This window comes from Panicum virgatum, chromosome 9N (genome assembly GCF_016808335.1).
Source record: "Panicum virgatum strain AP13 chromosome 9N, P.virgatum_v5, whole genome shotgun sequence".
Lineage (NCBI taxonomy): Eukaryota > Viridiplantae > Streptophyta > Magnoliopsida > Poales > Poaceae > Panicum > Panicum virgatum.
This window is the reverse complement of record NC_053153.1, coordinates 53632002-53652384: the sequence shown is the minus strand read 5'-3', so window position 1 is coordinate 53652384 and position 20383 is coordinate 53632002. Positions and strand designations below refer to the sequence as shown.

Sequence of the window (20383 nt, the reverse complement as noted above, 5' to 3'; positions counted from 1 at the left end):
TAAGGCGTAGTACAATCAAATCTTGAGAAGAAAGACGGTTGGCCGTGGATGAGATGGGACGAAACCGAACCGAGATGGGCTTGCATCACATCAGGCAGGATCAGCACCAGATCCGTCAGGCCGAGATGGCGGCCGGGAATCGATCTCAAGCAGCAGTCAAGTGGGCACATTTAGTTCCTAAAATTTTTTGGGCAAAATTTTTTTGGAAGCCTTTACAGCACTAATTAGGAGTATTAAATATGAAATAATTATAAAAATAATTACAAGGATGAACAGAAAATCGCGAGACGAATCTATTAAGTCTAATTAATCTATCATTAGAGATTGTTTACTGTAGCACGACATTGTCTAATCATTGAATAATTAGGTTTATTAGATTCGTCTCGTGATTTTGCTTAGTGGTTATAGAATGGATTTTGTCAGTTATTCATATTTAATATTTTTAATTATTGATCAAATGTTCAAAGTTAAGTAGCGTGTGAAAAATTTCGGTAACCTGGTTGCTCGGCTCCAGCTCCACTCGAGCTAATGTGTGCCAAAAACCCTGGTTGCCTGGTTCTTTCCCTAAAAAGGCAGCTCGAGCACACCAAAGCGTCCTGCCTGCTGGATTTGCCACTAGCCAGCAGCCCGGCACACCTCTCCTCGGCGACGACGAGTTGTCGAGCGCGTGGAGAACGGGTCGTGTCCATCCGAGCCGTCCCACCAACCCACCGCACAGCTCGCCGTTCCATTCTGGGCGGACGGTGCCCACGGGCCGCCCGAGCACCGCGACGGCTGGGAGGCGGGCCCGGCCCCCGCGTCCAGGTGGGCGCGCCGGACGCCGTACGCCGAGGCGAGACAAGGGGAAAGCGTCCGCTGCTCCGGCCGGTCTCGCTCCCGCAGCTCATAAATAAACGCCGCCGCTCCGTTTCCCCTCCTGTGGCATCCTCTCCCCCCTCCCTCTCTTTTCCGTCTCTCCACTCTTCTCTTGCTTTCGCCGACCAGAAGCATCGAGGCATCCGGGGCATCTTCACCCCCTCCGATCCCTCTCCACCACCTCCGGACACCATCCGCGCGCGCGCGCACTGTTGCCGAGCAAGGCAAGCAGGCCGGCCAGCGGCGCCTTGCGAGCCCCGGCGGCGGCGGCGGCGGCGCTTATCGATCGGGCGCTGATCAGCAGGTGACGCACCGGCCCGGCCGGCGAGACCCGCGCGCGCGAGAGAGGGAGTGAGAGAAAGGGAGGCGTGGGACGGCAGCGATGGCGGCGAGGCTGCCGCCGGCCTCCGAGCGGCGGCTCGCGGCGGTGCTGGTGCTGCTGCTGCTTGTCGCGGTGACCGCGGCGGCGGCGGCGGGCGAGCGGCGGGGCCTGTCGACGCGGGTGGAGGGCCCGGCGGCGCGGCACCGCCACGCGTACGCCGCGATGATGTACATGGGCACGCCGCGGGACTACGAGTTCTACGTCGCCGTGCGCGTCATGATGCGCTCCCTCACCCGGGTCCGCGCCGACGCCGACCGCGTCCTCATCGCCTCCGCCGACGTGCCGCGCGACTGGGTCCGCGCAATGTGAGTAGCAGCACCTCTGACCTCCACCCCACCGCCCGCCGCCTTCCTCCGCTCCCGCACGCAGCGTCTCCAATGTTGGACTTGGCCCTGGACCTGGCCATTGGACTCCCCGCTTGCTTAATCAGCCATCCTTTGATCCAGCTCTCAAGCCATTCCTAGAGGGAAAATAGTATCCAACCAAACCAATTCTAGTAGTAATATTTTATTTGGCCCTGTTTAGATCACACGTAAACGCAAAAAAACATCGCATCGAATGTTTCGACATATGCATGTAGTACTAAATAAAGTCTATTTACAAAACTTTTTGTATGGATGGGCTGTAAATCGCTAGACGAATCTAATGAACTTACTTAATCCATGATTTGCAATAGTGATATTATAGTAACCATCCGCTAATTATTGATTAATCATGGATTAATTAGCATCATTAGATTCGTCTCGCAATTTACAACCCATATGTACAAAAAAATTTATAAATAAACTTTATTTAGTACTTCAAATTAACAAGATTTCAACGCAAAAAATTTTGCGCGTAGAACTAAACACGGCCTTTGTTGATTTTTATCAAGCAGTGGCACTGTCAGCCGCGTCTCGGTGCGGTAGAAAGTAGAAACCGAAGAGGTGAAGTGGGAGCACGATGACTACTAGCAGGCTCGGCAAAGTGGGGCAGAGCCCCACCTGCAGAGAGGAAGCTTCTCCTGGCTGCCTTTGTTTTTTTAAGAGTAAAATACATGAGCGGTCCTCAAACTTGTCTCGAGGTGTCATATAGATCCCTAAACTCGAAAAATGCATTTTTAGATCCCTAAACTTGTCTGGATGTGTCATTCGGGTCACTAAACTCTCAAAATGCATCTTTGGGCCCCCAAACTTGTCTTAATGTGTCATTTCGGTCCCTAAACTCTCAAGGTAAATTTTCATATCCCTGAAAATTGCCATTGATTAATTGTATTCAAAATGGACTGTTTATTAAACTATTTTTTCAGCTGATTCATTTAGAAATCTTACCACCAAGACCATTTTAATTCTGAATTAGCTGCTTATTAATCATAAATCATGGGTTAATCTAGATCATTTGATATCAATGGGGGATATTATAGTTTTCTCATTTAACATGGAGATATCAATGATAATTCTTAATATTTCCTGCTAACTATTTATATTTTGCATGCGCTTTGTATAAATTTATTAAGATAATTTGTTCCCATTCTCAATAAAATTCAGAATAGCAATTTTTGTTAAATTTAAAGTAGCAAAAACATTTATATTAAAATGAAAATAGCATCTTGAGAGTTTAGGAAGCTGCATGTCACCACGGGACAAGTTTATGGTTCTAAAACTGCATTTTAAGAGATTATGGACCTATGTGACACCTTGAAACAAGTTTGGAGATCTGAAAATACATTTTAGGAGTTTCGGGACCTAGATGACACGCCCCCACAAATTTAGAGACCGCTGGTGTGCTTTACTCTTTTTTTAAAGTCTTGGTGGGGCAGTAACTCTAGTGATTCTCATGCAGAGGATCAGGCTCAAGAGAGATATGCACGGCATGAATATTTTGCCGGGACGCGCAGTACCATCAATAATACTTTCTACAGCCGTGTTTGGTTTGGGGCACGAAAACTTTTAGGTCCTTTGATCACTAATTTAGAATATTAAATAAAGTCTAATTACAAAATCATCTCAACAATCCTCCGTGTAAATCTCGTGACGAATCTAATGAGGACTTTGACCGTGTGATTAAAGAATAGTTATTGTAGCATCACTATAACAAATAATCAATTAATTACCGTCATTATATTTGTCTCGAAAAGTTACACTCATCCCTGAAAAGATTTTGCAAATAAACTTCATTTAGTACTCCATACATCCGAGATTCTTTTCTCGAAAAACGTGCGCAAAAAAATCACTGTAGAAACCAAACACCGCCATAAGTTGCCTCACAGAATATGCTGCCATGAGTGCCCTGGCTGTCTGGCCATGAAGTCTTGACTATTGGCTTACTGGCTCTGCTTCCAACCTGTACTTGTTAATTAGCTGCTGTCCAATTACATTGGTAACCTTCCTCTTTCTTCTTAAGAAAACGGTGATTGCACAGAGGATTTTTCTTTTCTAGCTAGTATGTCTTTTATTGGCTATTTCTAAGTCAACCACAAATGAATCGGTGACACTCCCCTCCCAGTCATGGCTTAATCATTTCAAAATGGTCAACGGAACCTCCTGTGCCTATTTTACATCCGTAGGAAATTAACTGTTTCAATGCTCCAGTAGTTTCTTTTTACTGCAAAATGTGAAATGAACAGATATTGACGATAAATGGGAACGAATGCAGGACAGAGGAGGATGGTATGAGGGTGGTGATAGTGGAGAACCTCAGGAATCCTTACGAGAGCAATCTAGGAGGGATCAACAGGAGGTTCAAGCTGACGCTGAACAAGCTTTACGCGTGGACCCTGGTTGACTACGAGCGTGTCGTCATGATTGATTCCGATAACATCTTCCTCCAGAACACCGACGAGCTGTTCCAGTGTGGGCAGTTCTGCGCTGTTTTCATCAACCCGTGCTACTTCCACACTGGTCTTTTCGTTCTCCAGGTATGACCCCAACTTTTGCTGTTCCACCTGTCACCTGTCCAATATATAGCCAAAATTTGCAGTATTCTGCATGAAATAGTCTGGGCTTGTTGGCTTAGCTATGTCATTCGAGATGCTTTTCAGTCTAGTAACAGTATGGATCCTGAATTGAACCAATCTCCCTGCATATACTATACAGCTGTGTTAACAATGGTATGAATTCGTAATTGCTAGTTGAGCTCGAATAATAGATTTGAGTATGCATTGACACTCCTGAAAATGAAGTAAAAGTCTTCTGTTTGTATGAATGATCTGTAGACAATGCTAACCATCCACAAATTGAGTTCTGTTAAATTCACTCGCCTAAGATATTTTGTGCTCACACGTATGCAAATGGCCAAGTCGACTAACCTTGGATTCATCTTCAATCCGCAGCCTTCTATGGATGTATTCAAGGGCATGCTTCATGACCTGGATATTGGCCGTGAAAACTCTGATGGTGCTGACCAAGGCTTTCTGGTTGGGTGCTACCCAGACTTGCTCGACAAACCAATATTTCACCCTCCTGAGAATGGTACAAAGCTCAACGGGACCTATCGCCTTCCTCTTGGCTATCAAATGGATGCATCCTACTACTGTGAGTGCCATAGCTGCATAGCTTCAAGACCAACACACCTGCATGTGGCTATTGCTTCTTAAGATTTTAACCACCCTTCTTATGGAACATTGCAGATCTCAAGCTGCATTGGCATGTCCCGTGTGGGCCAAACAGTGTGATCACATTCCCCAGCGCCCCTTGGTTCAAACCTTGGTACTGGTGGTCCTGGCCAATCTTGCCACTGGGCCTTTCCTGGCACAAGCAGCGCTGGGATGATCTCGGGTGAGTCAAATAAAACAACATAGAAGCAAATTATGTACTTGAGCAGACAGAAAACTTGTTTTCTATTTTGTCCACTTAATATTTGCTTGCTTATATTTCACAGGTATGCTGCTGAAATACCAGTGCTTCTGATGGAAATTTTAATGTACATAGTGATCATAGCAATCACTAGATTAGCAAGGCCAGGGATGACAAAACTGTGTTATAACCGGCGACCTGAGAAGCAAAATGCCCTGGTGCAGTCGCTGATCAAGATGGCTGCGATTGTGGCTATGGTGGCTGCGTATTCCATTCCTTTCTTTGTGATCCCACGCACAGTTCATCCGATCATGGGCTGGTCAATCTACCTATTTGGCGCACTAGCCCTTTCAGTGCTCGTGATCAATGTTTTTCTGCTGCCACCACTTGATGTGCTTACGACCTGGCTTGCGGTTGTCAGTATGCTCTTCGTTATGGCATTCCCATGGTATCGGGATGGTATTGTGAGGGTTCTGGCAATCTTTGGTTACGCGTTCTGCTCTGCACCTTTCTTGTGGGCATCCCTGCTGAGGATGATGGACTCACTACAGACGATGCTTGAGAGGGATCCATTCTTCCCCCGGCTTGGTGAACCGACACAGGATACTGAATTCAGCAAGCTGTACTGATTCTTTTATGCGCAGATTTGAGATGCTTCATCAACACATGGAGAACTGATCCGGATCGACTAATTCTTGATTCATTCTGATGGTTTCGCTCAGGCATTCTGCTGTGTTGATAGTTATGTACAAACATAGCCTGCAGCAACCATGATTGATGCAGATACAGGAAAGATAGGTCAGCTGTACTGAATTGGAAAAAAATTATTTGCTGCATGGAATGGGTGTGGGGATTGTTGCAAAGTACCTTTGTGTCTTGCCAACTTGGATGATCCGAATTATGACTGAACATATTTTTTGTAGTCTCTGTGCTGGAAACTGTCTAAATACGCGATCTCATAAAGTGGCAGGCTACCACTGTATCACAAATTTGCATGACTGAGCTATAAATCATAAACAAATGTTTTTGAAAGAAAAAGGCTAGGTAGGAAACCCAGAAAAAAAAAGATAGCAAAAGGAACTTCCTGAATATAGCTAATTAAAGCACAGAACTGTTTAGATTTCTGAATTTAGTTAAAAGTGTGCATGGAATGATCAGAATCTTAAGATGTTAATAACCTGTAATGAAGAGCAATTTCTGCTGTACTAGGTCAGTTGTACCTACCTTCCAAATCAGAAACACATGGTGCCGTACCCAACGGTATATGCCTCCCTTTACCGATAGATTTATGGCTTTGACATGCCATGATATTTCTTTTCCTAATCGGTTACGGCTAGAAAGAGAGGTTGGTGTGGTCCATACATCTATACTATCATAAATCAACTATATACTGGTACGCTTGCCTATATGTAAATCCTCCGGACTGTACTTACTCGAGAACAGTAACTCCCTTTGTGAAAAAGACTAGTTAAGTTTCACTATATCCTTTCTCAACTTACTGTTTCCTAGATGCTCTAGAGTAGTCGACAAAATAAGAAAAAAGTAAGGAACAGCAATGATCATACTCAATTTGTGTTTTTGTTTTGGGTCCATACTTCATACACAATTTGCAACTTGGATCACATTGACATGGTATAGAAATGGAAGTTGCTGCCAATTCCCTTTGATTGTGCAAGGTAAACCAAAATATAAGTCACCGAGATGACATGGAAACAAGTGTTTCTTGTAAATATATTGGATATATTTTCTACAGTTGGATAAAATACAAGACCTGCCTTCCTAAATTTCAGCATCTCGCCTAGACTGAGCTATTAACTTTTCCTGCAATTCTGGTTGCCTGGGAAGGACAATCATAGCCCCTTGACCTGATGACGTAAAATATCTCTTCAATAACATCTACAGCGAGAGTAATCATTTTTTAAAATTAGCCAGAAGCAACAGGTCATGTGTAAATTCGTAGAAACATATAATACACAGTACCACTGCAGCATACGCATCAGATTTGACATCACGGGCAGATTTTTTGACACCCCTGGAAGATGAGGTCCATACTCAGACAAGATTCCCAAATTAACACATCAATATCATCCGAGAGTTAGGAATGTGCAGTAGAAAATGTTGTATTCTCTAATCTCAAGATTCTATATTGGTCATTTGTTGAATGAAGAAGGAATACTAGGTATTAATGATCAGTTTTGAAAAATCAGGGGCCTTGCAGCAATATCAAGATTCTCAAATTAACATATCAATATCAGCTAGATGTTGCAGCAACAGCGACATGTCAACTCTGTTTTCAAGGCGTCGCCTAGGCGACAAGGCGGTGGCGGCTCGCCTTGCTTAAGGTCTCGCCTTAGCCCACCTAGGCGTCGCCTAGGCGATAAGGCGGTGGTGGATCGCGTCGCCTCGCCTTACCGCTTTAAAAACATAGCATGTCAAACTGTCTAATTATCGCCAATTTGCCATTTGCAAAAGAATAAGACTCACCTTGAGATCATGTAATCAAGGGCGTCTATCGAAGTTCCATGTTCATCCTGCAAATATACCCTCAATCCCCTGCGCAGTGAAGGCAAATCCACTGAGCCACTCAACAATCACTAGACCACACATTTAAGCAAACAAAGAACTCGCAGTTCAGAAGTCAGAACACTGCGAAATTTGTCTACTGACGGTGCTGCAACACGCGCACTAGCGAGTAGAAACACCATCCACTAAAGTTTGGAAAGTGCACGCAAGCAACGAACCTCTCCGCCGCTTGGACGGCGAGCCTCCCGACGACGCCCCGCACCTTGTTAGACTGCGGCGTCTCCCTCCCATCGGCCGACACGGGAAGCCCGATGATGAGCTCGTCCGCCTCCTGCAATCCGGGTACCAAAACGAACATGGCGTTCAAAATTTGATGTGTCAACTATCACAGCTTGAGCAGATCGAACACAAGAAGGCAACTGAAAACAACGGCACCTGCTGCCGGGCCACGTCGAGCAGCGTCAGCACCAGCTTCTGCCCGCGCAGCTTCAGAACCTGGCACCATTCCAGCCCCCCTCAATTTAGTGGGGCTTTTGACTCTGAGCAGTTGAAGTGAGAGCGAGGTGGTGCGTACAGTGAGGGGACGAGGGAGGGTGATGCCCCACCCGACGGCGAGGCCGGTGCGAGCGTCGCCCAGGTCCACACCGAGGCTGAACCATGGTTTACCAAACTGTCGGTAACCGGACCGGTTTGACCGGTCCGGACCGGTACCGGTTTGATCCGGTATGAAATCGGCCAAATTTTAAAATTTGAATTTGAATTCGTAAAAATGAAAAATTCTCAAAAAAATCCTAAAAATATTTCAAGGCACGACAAATCTAATGGTGTCAAATTTTCCCAAATATTTGATCATTTAATATGGTTACGGAATTTAGAAGTTAAATCAAAAAAGAAAAAGGAAAAAAACAACGGCCCATTAAGGCCCATCACGCGGCACAACGTATTTAACCTATCCCCAAGTGTCCCGCAGCCTCAACCGCCCCCCGTCCGCTCCTCTCGCCCCCTAGGCACCCCTGTCCGCCGCCAACACCCGCCGTCTGCCGCCCTGACCCAGCCATCCGGCCCCTGGGAGCGGCTAACCGGTCCCCCACACCGGTAAGCCGGGCCGGTACCAGATCTACCGGTCCCGACCAGTTAGCCGCCCTTGGACGCCGGTTTACCGGCCCGGTTAGGCGGTAAACCGCCACAAGCGGCGGTAAGCCGCCGGCAGGTGAGGTTTTTTCCCCCTAGGATTTAGGTGTATTTAGATGAGTTTTTTAGGATTTAGGTGTATGACTTAGGTATATTTAGAATGTAGGTAAGATTTAGGATTTAGAATGTTTTAGGATTTAGGATGTTTTAGGATTTAGGTGTATTTAGATGATTTTTGACACTATGACTTAGGAGTTAGAATATTAGATGATATATTTTTATTGTCCATGTATGCAGATAGACAATGGCAAGCAGAGATGTTGTATGGGAACACGAGGAAAATCTTTATCCCGGATGACGATGCAACTATTGTCGTACGCAGAAAGGAGGAGGTGGTGCGACTAGATTGAAACAACATTTGGCTGGGCGCGGGGCGGAGGTGGTCCATTGCAGGAATGTGCCACCTGATGTGCGGGACTTCTTTCAGCGTGAGTTGGATAGGGCAAAGAAGGCAACTGCTGACCGGGCTCGAGAGAGGTTGAGACGGGAGAAGGCTGCAGCGGAGGGAAACTATCCCGGTGATGAAGAAGATGAGGAAGCTCAGGTGCAGCGTGCCATGGATCTATCAAGAGTGGAAGCAGAGTTCCGACGGGGGGTGGAACAGAGAGGAGGTGCATATGAGCGTGGAGGGGGTAGTGTTTCGACGAGGGGGAATGTTATGCAGAGGATGTTTCGAAGGTCCACTTCGCAGAAGGAAAGTCCTGTGGTGGAGGACTATAACTTGGCAACTGGTGGGAGAAGAGGAATGATGCAACCAAGGATTGATACAGGCTCCTGGACGCAGAAGGGTAAGAACGCAAAGGAAGCTATTGGTAAAGCTTGGTCAAAGTTTTTCCATATTGCAGGAGTTCCTGGAAGACAGGCTGACAGTCCATACTTTATCAGTGCGATCAGGGAGACACAAAAGTGGGGTAAGTTTTCTTTCATTGCAATGATACCTATGAGCGTACATCCTTGTATCTCATGATTTTCATATGGTTTGCAGGTGAAGGTATCGCATCACCCACTGGACGTGATATTGATGGCAAGTACCTTGATCAGAACGAGCAAGACTTGAAGACGAGGTACGTAAAGTTTCAGAAAGACTGGCCCTTATTTGGCGTCACGTTGATGTGTTCGTTTCACAGGTATACATTGCACATACAAATAGACACATATTTCTGACTATTGACTACTAATTATGAAATATGGTTGATTGCAGGGGAGACTCAGTTCACACATGCTACTCAGGACACCGACCATGGAGCACCGCAATCGCAGAGGAGAACAGGTGGACCAACGGACTATGATAGTCCACAGCACTCTTCTTCCTCCTACAGCGATTCGAGGCACTCTTTTCACTATCTCATTCCTGACATCAGCATGCAGCCACCGACGAGATGGGTGTACGAATGGGAAGACCCCCATTTTTACACTATGTTAGTTCAGGAATGGCAGACAACATCGGCGTGGACGGGCCAAACTTGGCAACACTACAAGGCTGAGCTGCTTAGAGTGCGAGGTATCGCTTTGATGTCCAACGCCGAATACCAAACCGCGTCCCAAATGGGGGTCTTTCCATTTCTACGTTGAACTTTCGTTTCATGTGTCTAGGTGTATGACTCTGTATTTGTATGCACGCTTATTACTATTGTATTTGTATGTATGATTATAACTTGTTGCTTTGGTATAGTTATTTACATTAAAATGTGCATAGCTCATGCCGAAATTTTCTTTTATTTTACACCGGGATCTATTTTTGAAGCGGCGGAAAACTAACCGGTATATCGGTCCAACCGGCCGGTATACCGGTATAACCGGCCGGTTTACCGGTTCGGGCTGCCCCTCCCACATCACCGGTATACCGGCCAAACCGGCCGGTAAACCGGACCGTCCGGCCGGTATACCGGTCCGTACCGTTTGAACGCCGAAATTTGAATTCAAACAAATTCAAACTTCCTTTTGTCCGGTTCCGACCGGTATCCGGCCTAACCGGACCGGTAAACCGGTACCGGAGCCCGGCGGTTAGGCCGGTCCGGTCGGGAATGGAAACCCTGGGCTGAACCCGCCTCCGTGCCAGAGCGGGTCGCGACCCCGCCGCCGCGCGTTCGGCAGAAGCGGGGCGGGGGGCTCGCCGGCACCCTCGCACCGCCCGGACACGGGAGACGCCCTGATAGCTACGGCAGCTCTTCGACGGCGCGGGGGTGAGATTTGCTGGGACGAGGAGGGGGCGGCGGCCCAGACGAGAAGCCCCAGCTCCACGGCCACCACGGTTGTCATGGCGAGGCGGCGATTGGGCGGCTGTCGGTGCGGGTGGTTCGCAGAATTGGATAGGGCGGCCGGGTCCGACTCCAGCCTGTTCGGCTGCACTTGTCTGGCTGGGCTGGGCTGGTTCCGTCCTCGCCAGCCGAACGGGGCGTCAGCCCGCCGTTTCCTAAAACGTTGAACCCGTCACCAGCCAATGGAGCCGGAGCCGGAGTGCGAGCACGAGGACGCGCATGCGGCGGCGCACGTGGAGAGGAGCCGGTGGAGGCGCGGCGGCCCGCGACGACCAGGGATCCGCCGAGCTCTGCCACCGACCTCCGTCCCGCCGCGCGCTCGCCTGCCACCTCCTGGACGCCGCAGTCGGAAGCGTCGCAGGAGCCGCGCCGCCCCCTGCTCCCCGCCGTGCAGGCCCCTTACTCCTTCGACGCGCGCCCTCGACGCCGGCTGCTGCTCCGCCCCGCCCCAGTCGTGGCCTCTGCTCTGCTCTGCCCCGCCGTGGCCCGGCCGCCGGAGGGAGTGGGGGCGGGCCGCCGGGGAGGGAGGAGGCCCGCCGCCGCGCGCAGGCCGCCCGCGCCCGCTCGACTACCCTGGCCGCCCGTGCCTCGCCGCCACCAGCGCGCGCGTCGCCCTTGGATCCGGCCTCCCCGAGCCGAGCCTCGACCGCGCGCCCGGATCCGCATGCTCCGCGCCTGCTCGGAGGGAGGGAGGGGCCGTCTCGCGTGCTGCCCTGCGCCCTCGCCCTTGGATCCGGCCTCCCCGAGCCGAGCCTCGACCGCGCGCCCGGATCCGCCTGCTCCGCGCGCCGCTCGGTGCTGGGGGCGCTCCCGGCCTCCGCGCCTGCCGGAGAGAGAGAGGGGCGGTGAGATGGGAGAGGGAGAGAGAGCGACGGGGGAGGGGAGGAGAGAATGGCGGAGGGGATGGGTGGGGAGTTGGGCCGGGAACGGGCCAAGCGGGGAGGAAAAGAAAGAAGGAGAAGAAACAAAAAAAAAAGAGGGAGAGAAGATTGGGCCGGCTGAGCTGCAAGGAAAGGAAAGACAAATCTAAAAAATTGTATTTGGGTTCATAGTTTGAAAATTAGGGTGTCAAAGCAACTCCAACAGACCTTCTAAATAACCTTCTACCTCAAGTTTGGTGGGTTAAGTCAAAATGATGCACTCTAGCATATTTTCTACTAGGTCCTTTATTTTGAGGAGACCTCCACCCTCCATTTCTAGAGGGTCTATAGGAAGTGATCTATTAGAAGTTTGAATTGAGAGCTATTGCTAAAGTTGGAGTACATTTGGAAGCCTCTATAAAATAGAGGTAACCATTTTGGACAGTCTGATTTAGCGGCCGCCCTGGAGTTGCTTTTACACCAAATTGGCATATGTTTAGCATCATATTATGATCTTTCAAACTTCAAGCGGAACATGAAAGAAAAACAGCAAGAAGCAGGAGGATCTCGTAGCTTAGAGAAGAGGGTTGGGCAGGGAACGGGCCGAGCGGGGAGAAAATGAAAGGAGAAGGAAGAAAAAGAGAGAGGGAAGACCGGGCTGGCTGGGCTGCAAAAGAAAATTAAAAAGAAAGAGACAGGGAGTGGGCTGGGCTTGCTGGGAAGGGAGAGGGGGAGAGGAACGAGGGGGGAAAGAAAAAAGAAAAACTATTTTGGGGGAAAAAATTTGGGGCAAAAGTTAAAACAAACAAATTTTAATTTTAATTAAAATTAAAAGAATTCAAATTCTAACTGAACTTCAACTAATAAAACAATACAAACCGGCATGAATGCACAAGAATCTATGTGATCTTATATTTCTTTTTATGGCTAAGTAAATTACTTAAACTTTAAGATAAATATTCTAAAATCAAAATAAATTAAATAAAAAGTTATCGAGACTACAACAAATCTAACAAATTTTATTTGGGTTTCTAGTTAGAAAATTAGTGTGTTACATTTGGCAGCGATCTACCACCATTTTCTAACGTACAGACAGAGCAACACTCTCGTGAGACAAGTCACCACAAAATCGACATCGATGGTACTTCAGCTTGTGCAGGGTCGTTGCTCTCCGTTTGGAATCGATACAGAGATATATGAATCACTCACTGACAGTGATAGTGATAGTAGGCCTGGAACTCTACTAAACTGAAATAGCCACTCGCTTATTGAAAGCAGCTACAGATCTATGGGGTGACGTTGGAGTGCTTTGACTAGCTGGTCAATTTTCATCCGTGGATAAAAAAATCTCCCTCGCTGGCACAGCCAGAGTTTGGGGGATTTTCTCTACGAGGAAGCTGATTGTTTTCTCTTAATTAAAAATGGTTGGAGCCATCATACCCCACTCAGTCGAGTTTTTTGTTACGTTTTTGGTACTGAAACCAGACATAGATTCTCTCCCTTTTGATACATATATATGGACAAAACTTGCTGTTTCCTTTTCTTACTTTTGATACTGAAATTTGGAAGAGCGTAGTACCATGGTGATGCAGGCCAGTTTGGCAGAGACCGATTTGCCAAAGTTTTCCAACAGAGCAGGAGCCTCGGGAGCTAAGTTGCCACTGATGGTGGTGGCGCTATTGCTAGCGCGCGTGGGGTCGTCGCTGGCCGTATGAAAATCGATGCAGAGATTGATGAAGCTTCCGTAGCTGCTGGTACGTACGGTACGGTGCGCTAGCTCGTCGCTTGGACTCGCATCGCATCGTGGTGCGTATGGTAGTGCTGTACCTGTACGTTTTGGCACGCTGGCTGCCCGTGAGCCCGTGACCCGACGCACCGCATCTCGCCGTGGCCTTTACTTCTCCTGTCGGCTGTCGCGAGAGCAGAGCGCTGCGGTTGACGCGCGCAGCCGCGGGGCAGGCGCGGATCTAGAGAGACCACGCGAGCTGCTGCTGCTGCTGCGTTTGTGTGTGTGCTGCAGGCAGGGGCGGATACAGGAGGGGGGCTAGGGGGCTCAAGCTCCCCAAGCTCCCCTAATTATACGTAAAACACTGTAGCAAGATCTCGAAATCACTATTAAATTTTCACACAAATCAACATCTCTATTGTTTCAGCCCTCCATTGCCTCCAATCCTGCATCCGCCATTGGCTGCAGGTCGATGCAACATGGAAGTGCTCCTCCCACCGTTACGACAGGTGGTGGCAGTGGACTTGGTTTTGCGGCGAATCGCTGCAAGGTTTGGTTATTAGCCATAGGTTATTGAGATGTCAAGCAGACACTGACCGATTAGCTACGCCTAATCATCAATGATTACCTCCATGGACACTGCCCTCCTCGTGCCGAGATATCATCAACGCCGGACCACGCGCCACTACCACTTGTTTATTGGGTGTGCACGCCGATTTCTTATTTTCTATTGCGTGTACATTGTGGTACTGTGTACTGGCATGCTGTGCACGCAACGACCGGCAGTTCAATTGCCGCTCCGCTCATCAGTCGACGATCGAGTCACCGCCACGGGATCCGTACACTCGCCGCTGCAGAGGAGATCGATTCGACGCTGGTGGCTATTGGCTAGGCGAGTCGGCGCGCGCGAAGACGCTGCGGGCGCGAGCTAGCGTACGCCCGCGCTCGCGGAAGAAGACGCGGCGCGTCAGATACCGTACGGTCACACGGGCCAGGCCATTGACTCCCCGGCGCGCCGGCGAGGCGTCGAGACGGCGTAGGGTACATGCGTGCGCGTCGACGATCGATGCGCTGCCTCTGCCTGATCAACGGCGCGCCGAGAGCCGAAGGTTCGGTGGCCAGCAGCCAGCCACCACCGGTCCCGGTCGAGTGTGTCGGCCGGACCTCACGGCACGGGTATACTTCGTAGTTGGTTGGCACGGCATGGTAGCAGCACTAGCGCCACGAGCGTAGCGTGTCAGCCAGCGAGTCAAGATCGCGCTCACTTCCCTGTTAAGGTTGAGGCCCTTCACCCTTGGGCAGGTTCGTTCGTACTTGTACAAGTCAAGCCGCGGATTACGCTCGCTTAACCGCCCCACCACCACTAGGCAGTAGGCACTAGCTAACAAGTGGAGTAGTAGTACACCAAACACGAGCAGATCAGTGGTCGCTCCACTGAACTTGACCAGACCCCGCAGGAATCAGGTTCGTCCCTTCCCTTCCACCGCTGACTCTCCGGAGATCGGTCATCAGCTGCCGTTGAATATTGTCATTAGTTCCTACGAACGGACGCCGACTGGCGGTCCCGCTCCGCAGCGCCCCAAATGGCCCCAGAAGTGCCGTGTCGGCAGTCTCGGCACCACACACACGTGCGCAGCATACATGGACGCTGAACCGCTCGCTCCTCCACGAGACCGTGTACTTATCACATATACGCGCATAGATGAAAGACAGCGGTAGTGACATATTTTTCAAGAAAAAAAAAGTAGTGACGTAGCGTCCTTCACGTACTTGTACCTCGGACGTGCCTAAGAGCAAGCCCAATAAAGGGCGTATCGCCCGACAGCTCAGCACAGCACGTTGACATGGAAGAGAGAGGGGAAGAGAGAGAAAGTAGCTTGTCGCCGCTGCCGTCTCCGAGCTGCTGCACTGTTTTGTTAGTTGGCCACCGCTCCCACCGCTCCCACGCTTCCACGTTTGCAGCTGTTCCGTGCAGAGCACTATTTATTTACTGTTCACCCGCGCATAAACAGTGAAAGAGCCAAGTCGCTTGTCGCTCTTATTGGCCATGCTCTAACTCGGGCAAATGGCTAATGGCAGGAGGAGGAGGAGAGAGACGCTGCTCGCTACGCGCCAGCCGCCAAGACCAAAAGTGCGGGGCGCCAGGCAACGGCCAAGGGCCAGCCAGACCAAGGGGAGGGAGGATCAGGACAAGAAGCGACGCGCGACGGCGAGCGGTTGGTTGGGCGCGGGCAGCCGGATCGGAAGCGCCGAAGCGCCCCCAGAGGCCAGAGGCCACAGCCGGAGCCAGCCACCGAACTGAGCAGAGCACCCACACCGACGCTGCCATGCGGGGGCGGTTTCGGGGGGGGGGGGGGGTTCCGTACAGGAAAGCTGCCGAACACCTTCCGTGCAGCCCCTCATCCGATTTGCGCCGCGTGGACAGGCAAAGGATCCAACGCACGGGGTGAAGAGGCTCTTTAGATGACCTCGGCCCAGTTGACGCTCGCTCGGATGACTACGACGGCTCGGCTCGGAAGACAAATGCTACTCATTATTTGTCTGCTCGCCGCCGCCCCTGATCTCCGTCACTGACGCCCGGCACCGGCACGGCACCACCGCCTCCCTCCCCGAAGCTCGACCACGCGTCGCATATGCCCCCACTCCGCTGGTCTATTCCTCCTCGGCTCCTCGCCGTTGCAGCGTTCGTTCTCCAAGGCATGTTCGCCAGGCTCTGCTTTTCCCTTGTACTCTTGTTTTTTTTTTCTCTCGTCTTCTTCTTTTGCTTATAGCTGGTGAACCGAGTTGCTATAAGATTGGATGGTTAACGATTCATCAGAAATCTAGATATGCCTCGTTTTCAGGTAACTTAATTTACTCTTTTTCATTATTTCAGCGTTTCGGGGAATCTGAAGTAGAACGAGTTCTAGAGGTGTATGTCGTCCATGATATGTGCTCCAAGAAGAAAGGGTGTGTTGATCTTTTGTGCTAAGTAAAACCCGAATTCCTTTGTTTGATGGATATTTTAAACAAATTGTGAGTGGATGGATGTTTTAAACAAATATGCATTGCATCATGATCACAGTGTCTGAAGAATCAATGCATTTGTGCCGGATACAGGTTCCCTCCGGTAGCAGCAACATCGTCAACCTCCATGGCGGCTGCTAGGTCTGAGCATGGTGTGGCTGCGGTGCCTACGACGGCACGAGGCTGGCACAACTCGATCGCAAGTCCGGAAGCGGTGGCACTTCGATGCCCCTGGACTGGAGGCCTGGAGCCGATGCATACCTATTGTCTTTCATCTGCATGTAAGCCGAGCCTTGAGGCCTAGTGGAGTAGTGGGAGCCGAGGGCTCCGCGTTGGAGGCTTGGAGCTGAGCGAGTAGCAGGCGCCGGATTGCTTGGGCGTCCACGTGGCGCAAATCAGACGAGGGGCTGCACGGAGGGCTTTTTGCAGCCCTCCTGCACGCAATTTTTTTCTCGTTTCGGGGGACCAGCCCCCGACCTGCAGCCCACATGCAGGACCACGAGCGCGGCGGTGGAAACGAACAAGAACTGGCGCGAGAAGAGCAAGAGCAGGGGAGCCTTTTTGGCTGGGAAGCAAGCACTACTGCTGCTGGCTGCTGCATTGATCGCCATCGGAGTCTCAGGCAACTAGGCGAAGGCAAGCAGAACGAGCTGGCAACAAGCGCACTGCACACACACACACACACACACACACACACACACACACACACACACACACACACACACCTCATGACTTTGAATGATAGGAGTTCCCAACCGAGAGTACCGCGCATTTCAACGAGAAGGTACGGTGCGGTATGAGTCGCGTGATGCACGTACGGGCGTTCCGGAACGTCAGTACTACGTGCTTAGGCGGGGGACAGTGTGGCCAACAGCTGGAGAAGCTAATGACGAACAGCGGGGAGGAGGAGGAGGAGGAGGTAGCTCTGAAACGACCCGCTACGATCAATCCGCCACGTGAACTCCCCCAATGCCCCAACCCAATTCTTGGACCCAAGCGTTGTCGGTTCGGCCGGCAAGCCTAAGTTACCGGTGCATGCATCTGTTGCCACGACTTGCTTTGCTGCTACTGATGCGAGGTTCAAGAAAAGCAGAGTTTAACTGGGACAGGTCAAGACTAAAACAACATGGTGAATGCAGTTCTCTCTTCCCCCACCTTTCAATGACAAGTTTGAAGTAGTAATGGGTCAATTTGATTTAGGTACAGGTGACCAAAAAGAATTGAATATGCTGTTGATCTAATTAGGTACGCGCTGCTCGACTGCCAATCGCAGTAGAGTAACAAACAGAGAAAATAAGAGAAAGAGAACGAAACGCTCAGCTGCTGTTCTCCTTGTGTTTGTTGCATGGACCCCGAGCCCTTACCTCGAGCGATCACCGATCTCCACGTCGTCCGATCTGAAGCTGGCGCTGGTTGCAGGCGGGTACCGATCGGCGTCAGCGTCAGCAGGTGGGCTCACTGTCTGCTGCTGCTGCTGCCGAACTCGGCGTCGTACACGGCGGAGAGCTCGAAGTCGTCGTCCGCCGCGGCCGGCACGTTGAGGTCGATGGACCCGGAGCTGTCGCCGCACTTGGTTGGCGCCGAGGGGGACGGCGCGCCGGCGTACGGCACGTGCGTGCGCTTGTGGCCGCCCAGGGCCTGCCCGGACTCGAACACGCGGAAGCAGAACGGGCACTCGTGGACCGCCGGGGCGGCCTCGGCGCGGCGGGACTTGGACGACGGCGGCGCGGCGGGAGGCGTCGGCGGCGCCGGCGGCGCCGACACGCACCCGCCCTTGCCTTTCTTGACGCTGGCGCGGTGGCCGCCCAGCGCCTGGTACGACCGGAACACCTTCCTGCACGCGCCGCACTGGTGCCGGCCGCGCGGCCGCGCGACGTCGTGATCCTGGTCGCGCTCGGCCTCGTCCGCGCCGCCGCCGCCGTTGTTCTGCTCGGCCTCCGAGCTCGCCGCCGGGCCCCAGTGGTGCTCGGGCCCGGATCTGGCCCGCGCCCACGAGTCCCGGGACAGCATCACCAGCGACATGGCCACGTCCTCCTCCGTCGCGGCGTCGGAGACGCTGCTCGCCGGCTGCTCGGGATCCGGCGGCGGCGCGGCGCGACGGCGCGCCCGCTTCGAGCGCCGGCGGCTCACGACGAACCGCGGGGACGACTCCGTGTCGCTCTCGCCGTCCTGAACGACCGACAACGCGCCGCCGGCCGCCCCACCGCCGGAGAATTCACCGGCGCCGATCCCGACCCTTCTCTTGGCGCCGTCGCGTAAACCGCACGGCGCCAGCGGCCTGTGCTGCGCCAGCTCGCCGTCCATCTCGATGGACGAGGTCGACGCCAGGGAGAGCGGCGGCGACTGCGGACGCGGCGGCAGCTGCCACGCTGCCGTCACCGCGGCAGCCATGACATGGGAGCGCATGTGGCCGCCCAGCGCGCGGCCATTGTGGAACCGCCGGAAGCAGAGCTTGCAGGTGTGCCTGTCCATCACCGCCGAGCAAGCAAGGACGAAGAGCAACCGAGCAAGACCAGGCCAGCACAGAGCAAGCGCTGCAATGCTCGAGGAGTGAACGAGCAGCTGCTTGCTTCCTTTGGCCCCCACCCTCCCTCCCTTGCTTCCTCCCTTTGCTTTTGCTCTGTGCTGGCTTTGGGCCTCAAGAAAAACAATACTCTGATGGAAAAGGAGGCGGAAGAAGTGTGAGAGGGGGCAGTGGGGGAGCTTGAAAGGAGTAGGTGACAAGCATCCCTCCCTCCCTCTCCTCCCCGCCAAGCAAGAGCGAGGCGAGCGAGGAAGAAATTCACAAGTGGGGTTCGGGGGAGGTGAGAAAGTTGCTTAAGCACAGCACTTAAATACGCACAGTGCCAGGGGAGGAAGAATTAAGGGCGTTCAAGGCACTTGTAAAACGGAAGATCCGCAAAATAAACAGAAAATAACTGCTCCAAGGAAGGGAGAAAAAAAGTCACGAAATTGCATTTGCATAACTGGCCGGATTTAATACGAGATCAATAGGATTCGGGCATACGCTTGGCAATTCTTGAACTCATGCAGCAATTCTTGAACTCATTACAGGTTTGCATGCAGCAGGAGTTAAAATTTTACACATTGGGCAATTTCTCGGTGGAAAAATTAACAAGCAGCAACATAATCAATGGAAAATTAACTGTGCGGGGTGGAATATTTTGGCAGAATCGAAGGTGCATTGCATTTGACCACCGAGGAGATTATGTGCTCCTGGCCAATTAACGGAATGTAATAACGCTGGAGATTCTCCCGCACAACGATCTCCAACCCAACAATTTGCTCCACAAAGTCCATGCCGATCTGATGTGCAAAAAGTCTCGGCTAGCTAGCTCCTGATGCCTCCAGGGTTGTAGCTAGGCTCCGTTCTTTCGGAAACACAGACTTGCAAAACGGGCAAAGACCGCCGCAACTGTGATAGCTGTGCTCGCAACTGTGCATCATCACACTCAACTACTCGCCTGAGTGCTTGCTGCTTGAGGCAGGGGATCGACGCGGGTGGCTCACATGCATGGACGCGCAACGCCTCGCCCTTCGTTCTCCTGTCGGCGCGTGCACCCCACACTGAAAAAAGTTCAGAAAACGTCTCACTGTTCTTCTTCTTCTTTTTTTAAAGAAAAAAAAGCTCTACAAGTGGCATGGAAATACTCTAACCCCTATACACACCGTGGGTAGGTGTAACATTTCAGTTTTCATCACGATTAAAGGTGAGTGTTGAAATATATAATGCAAACTTCTAGAAGGTTCTATAAAAATAAGGATAAACCATGACATAATTTTGTTCACCGTGATAAGGTTCTAGAATG

The 20383-nt window shown here is 51.2% G+C and overlaps 3 protein-coding genes and 1 long non-coding RNA gene across 9 annotated transcripts; 1 reads left to right on the top strand and 3 right to left on the bottom strand.

Annotated features, from left to right (window-relative positions):
• Positions 1-917: 917 nt before the first annotated feature.
• LOC120688294 (putative glucuronosyltransferase PGSIP8) lies at positions 918-5921 on the top strand. Its single transcript, XM_039970547.1, has 5 exons — positions 918-1542; positions 3872-4133; positions 4548-4749; positions 4845-4992; positions 5096-5921. Exons 1-5 carry the CDS (start codon positions 1238-1240, stop codon positions 5637-5639), a joined length of 1461 nt encoding a protein of 486 aa, XP_039826481.1. The 5' UTR covers positions 918-1237; the 3' UTR covers positions 5640-5921.
• LOC120688296 lies at positions 3297-4718 on the bottom strand. 3 transcript variants are annotated; one of them, XR_005681023.1, is made up of 2 exons: positions 4524-4718; positions 3297-4294 (listed from the first exon to the last, which is right to left on the bottom strand). It is a non-coding gene; the product is annotated as an uncharacterized LOC120688296 (long non-coding RNA). The 3 variants fall into 3 exon arrangements; XR_005681025.1 differs by having other exon boundaries at positions 3297-4167; positions 4524-4671; XR_005681024.1 differs by having other exon boundaries at positions 3297-4303; positions 4524-4666.
• On the bottom strand, positions 5604-11406 carry LOC120688295 (putative pre-16S rRNA nuclease). Of its 4 annotated transcripts, XM_039970549.1 has the most exons (8): positions 11063-11406; positions 10769-11019; positions 8108-8189; positions 7969-8028; positions 7752-7864; positions 7495-7563; positions 6991-7042; positions 6573-6906 (listed from the first exon to the last, which is right to left on the bottom strand). In XM_039970549.1, exons 2-8 carry the CDS (start codon positions 10981-10983, stop codon positions 6790-6792), a joined length of 708 nt encoding a protein of 235 aa, XP_039826483.1. In that variant the 5' UTR covers positions 10984-11019; positions 11063-11406; the 3' UTR covers positions 6573-6789. The 4 variants fall into 4 exon arrangements, 3 of the variants coding, with proteins under 3 accessions (XP_039826485.1, XP_039826483.1, XP_039826482.1); XM_039970551.1 differs by lacking the exons at positions 6573-6906; positions 6991-7042 and adding exons at positions 5733-5769; positions 5878-5981 and having other exon boundaries at positions 10769-11406; XM_039970548.1 differs by having other exon boundaries at positions 10769-11406.
• Positions 11407-17691: 6285 nt separating this feature from the next.
• LOC120687609 (zinc finger protein ZAT1-like) lies at positions 17692-19366 on the bottom strand. Its single transcript, XM_039969632.1, has one exon. The coding sequence runs from the start codon at positions 19044-19046 to the stop codon at positions 18030-18032; it is 1017 nt and encodes a 338-aa protein (XP_039825566.1). The 5' UTR covers positions 19047-19366; the 3' UTR covers positions 17692-18029.
• Between the last annotated feature and the right edge of the window lie 1017 nt (positions 19367-20383).

Bases quoted from the DNA above. Each gene is read 5' to 3' on its own strand.
- LOC120688294 (XM_039970547.1), top strand. From the start codon at position 1,238: ATGGCGGCGAGGCTGCCGCCGGCCTCCGAGCGGCGGCTCGCGGCGGTG. The intron at 1,543-3,871 runs GTGAGTAGCAGC...GAACGAATGCAG, and splicing joins CGCGACTGGGTCCGCGCAAT to GACAGAGGAGGATGGTATGA. The intron at 4,750-4,844 runs GTGAGTGCCATA...GGAACATTGCAG, and splicing joins AATGGATGCATCCTACTACT to ATCTCAAGCTGCATTGGCAT.
- LOC120688295 (XM_039970548.1), bottom strand. From the start codon at position 10,983: ATGACAACCGTGGTGGCCGTGGAGCTGGGGCTTCTCGTCTGGGCCGCC. The intron at 8,190-10,768 runs GTTCAGCCCAGG...TGGTAAACCATG, and splicing joins CCGCTCTGGCACGGAGGCGG to GTTCAGCCTCGGTGTGGACC. The intron at 7,043-7,494 runs GTGAGTCTTATT...CTCATCTTCCAG, and splicing joins CTTGATTACATGATCTCAAG to GGGTGTCAAAAAATCTGCCC.
- LOC120687609 (XM_039969632.1), bottom strand. From the start codon at position 19,046: ATGGACAGGCACACCTGCAAGCTCTGCTTCCGGCGGTTCCACAATGGC.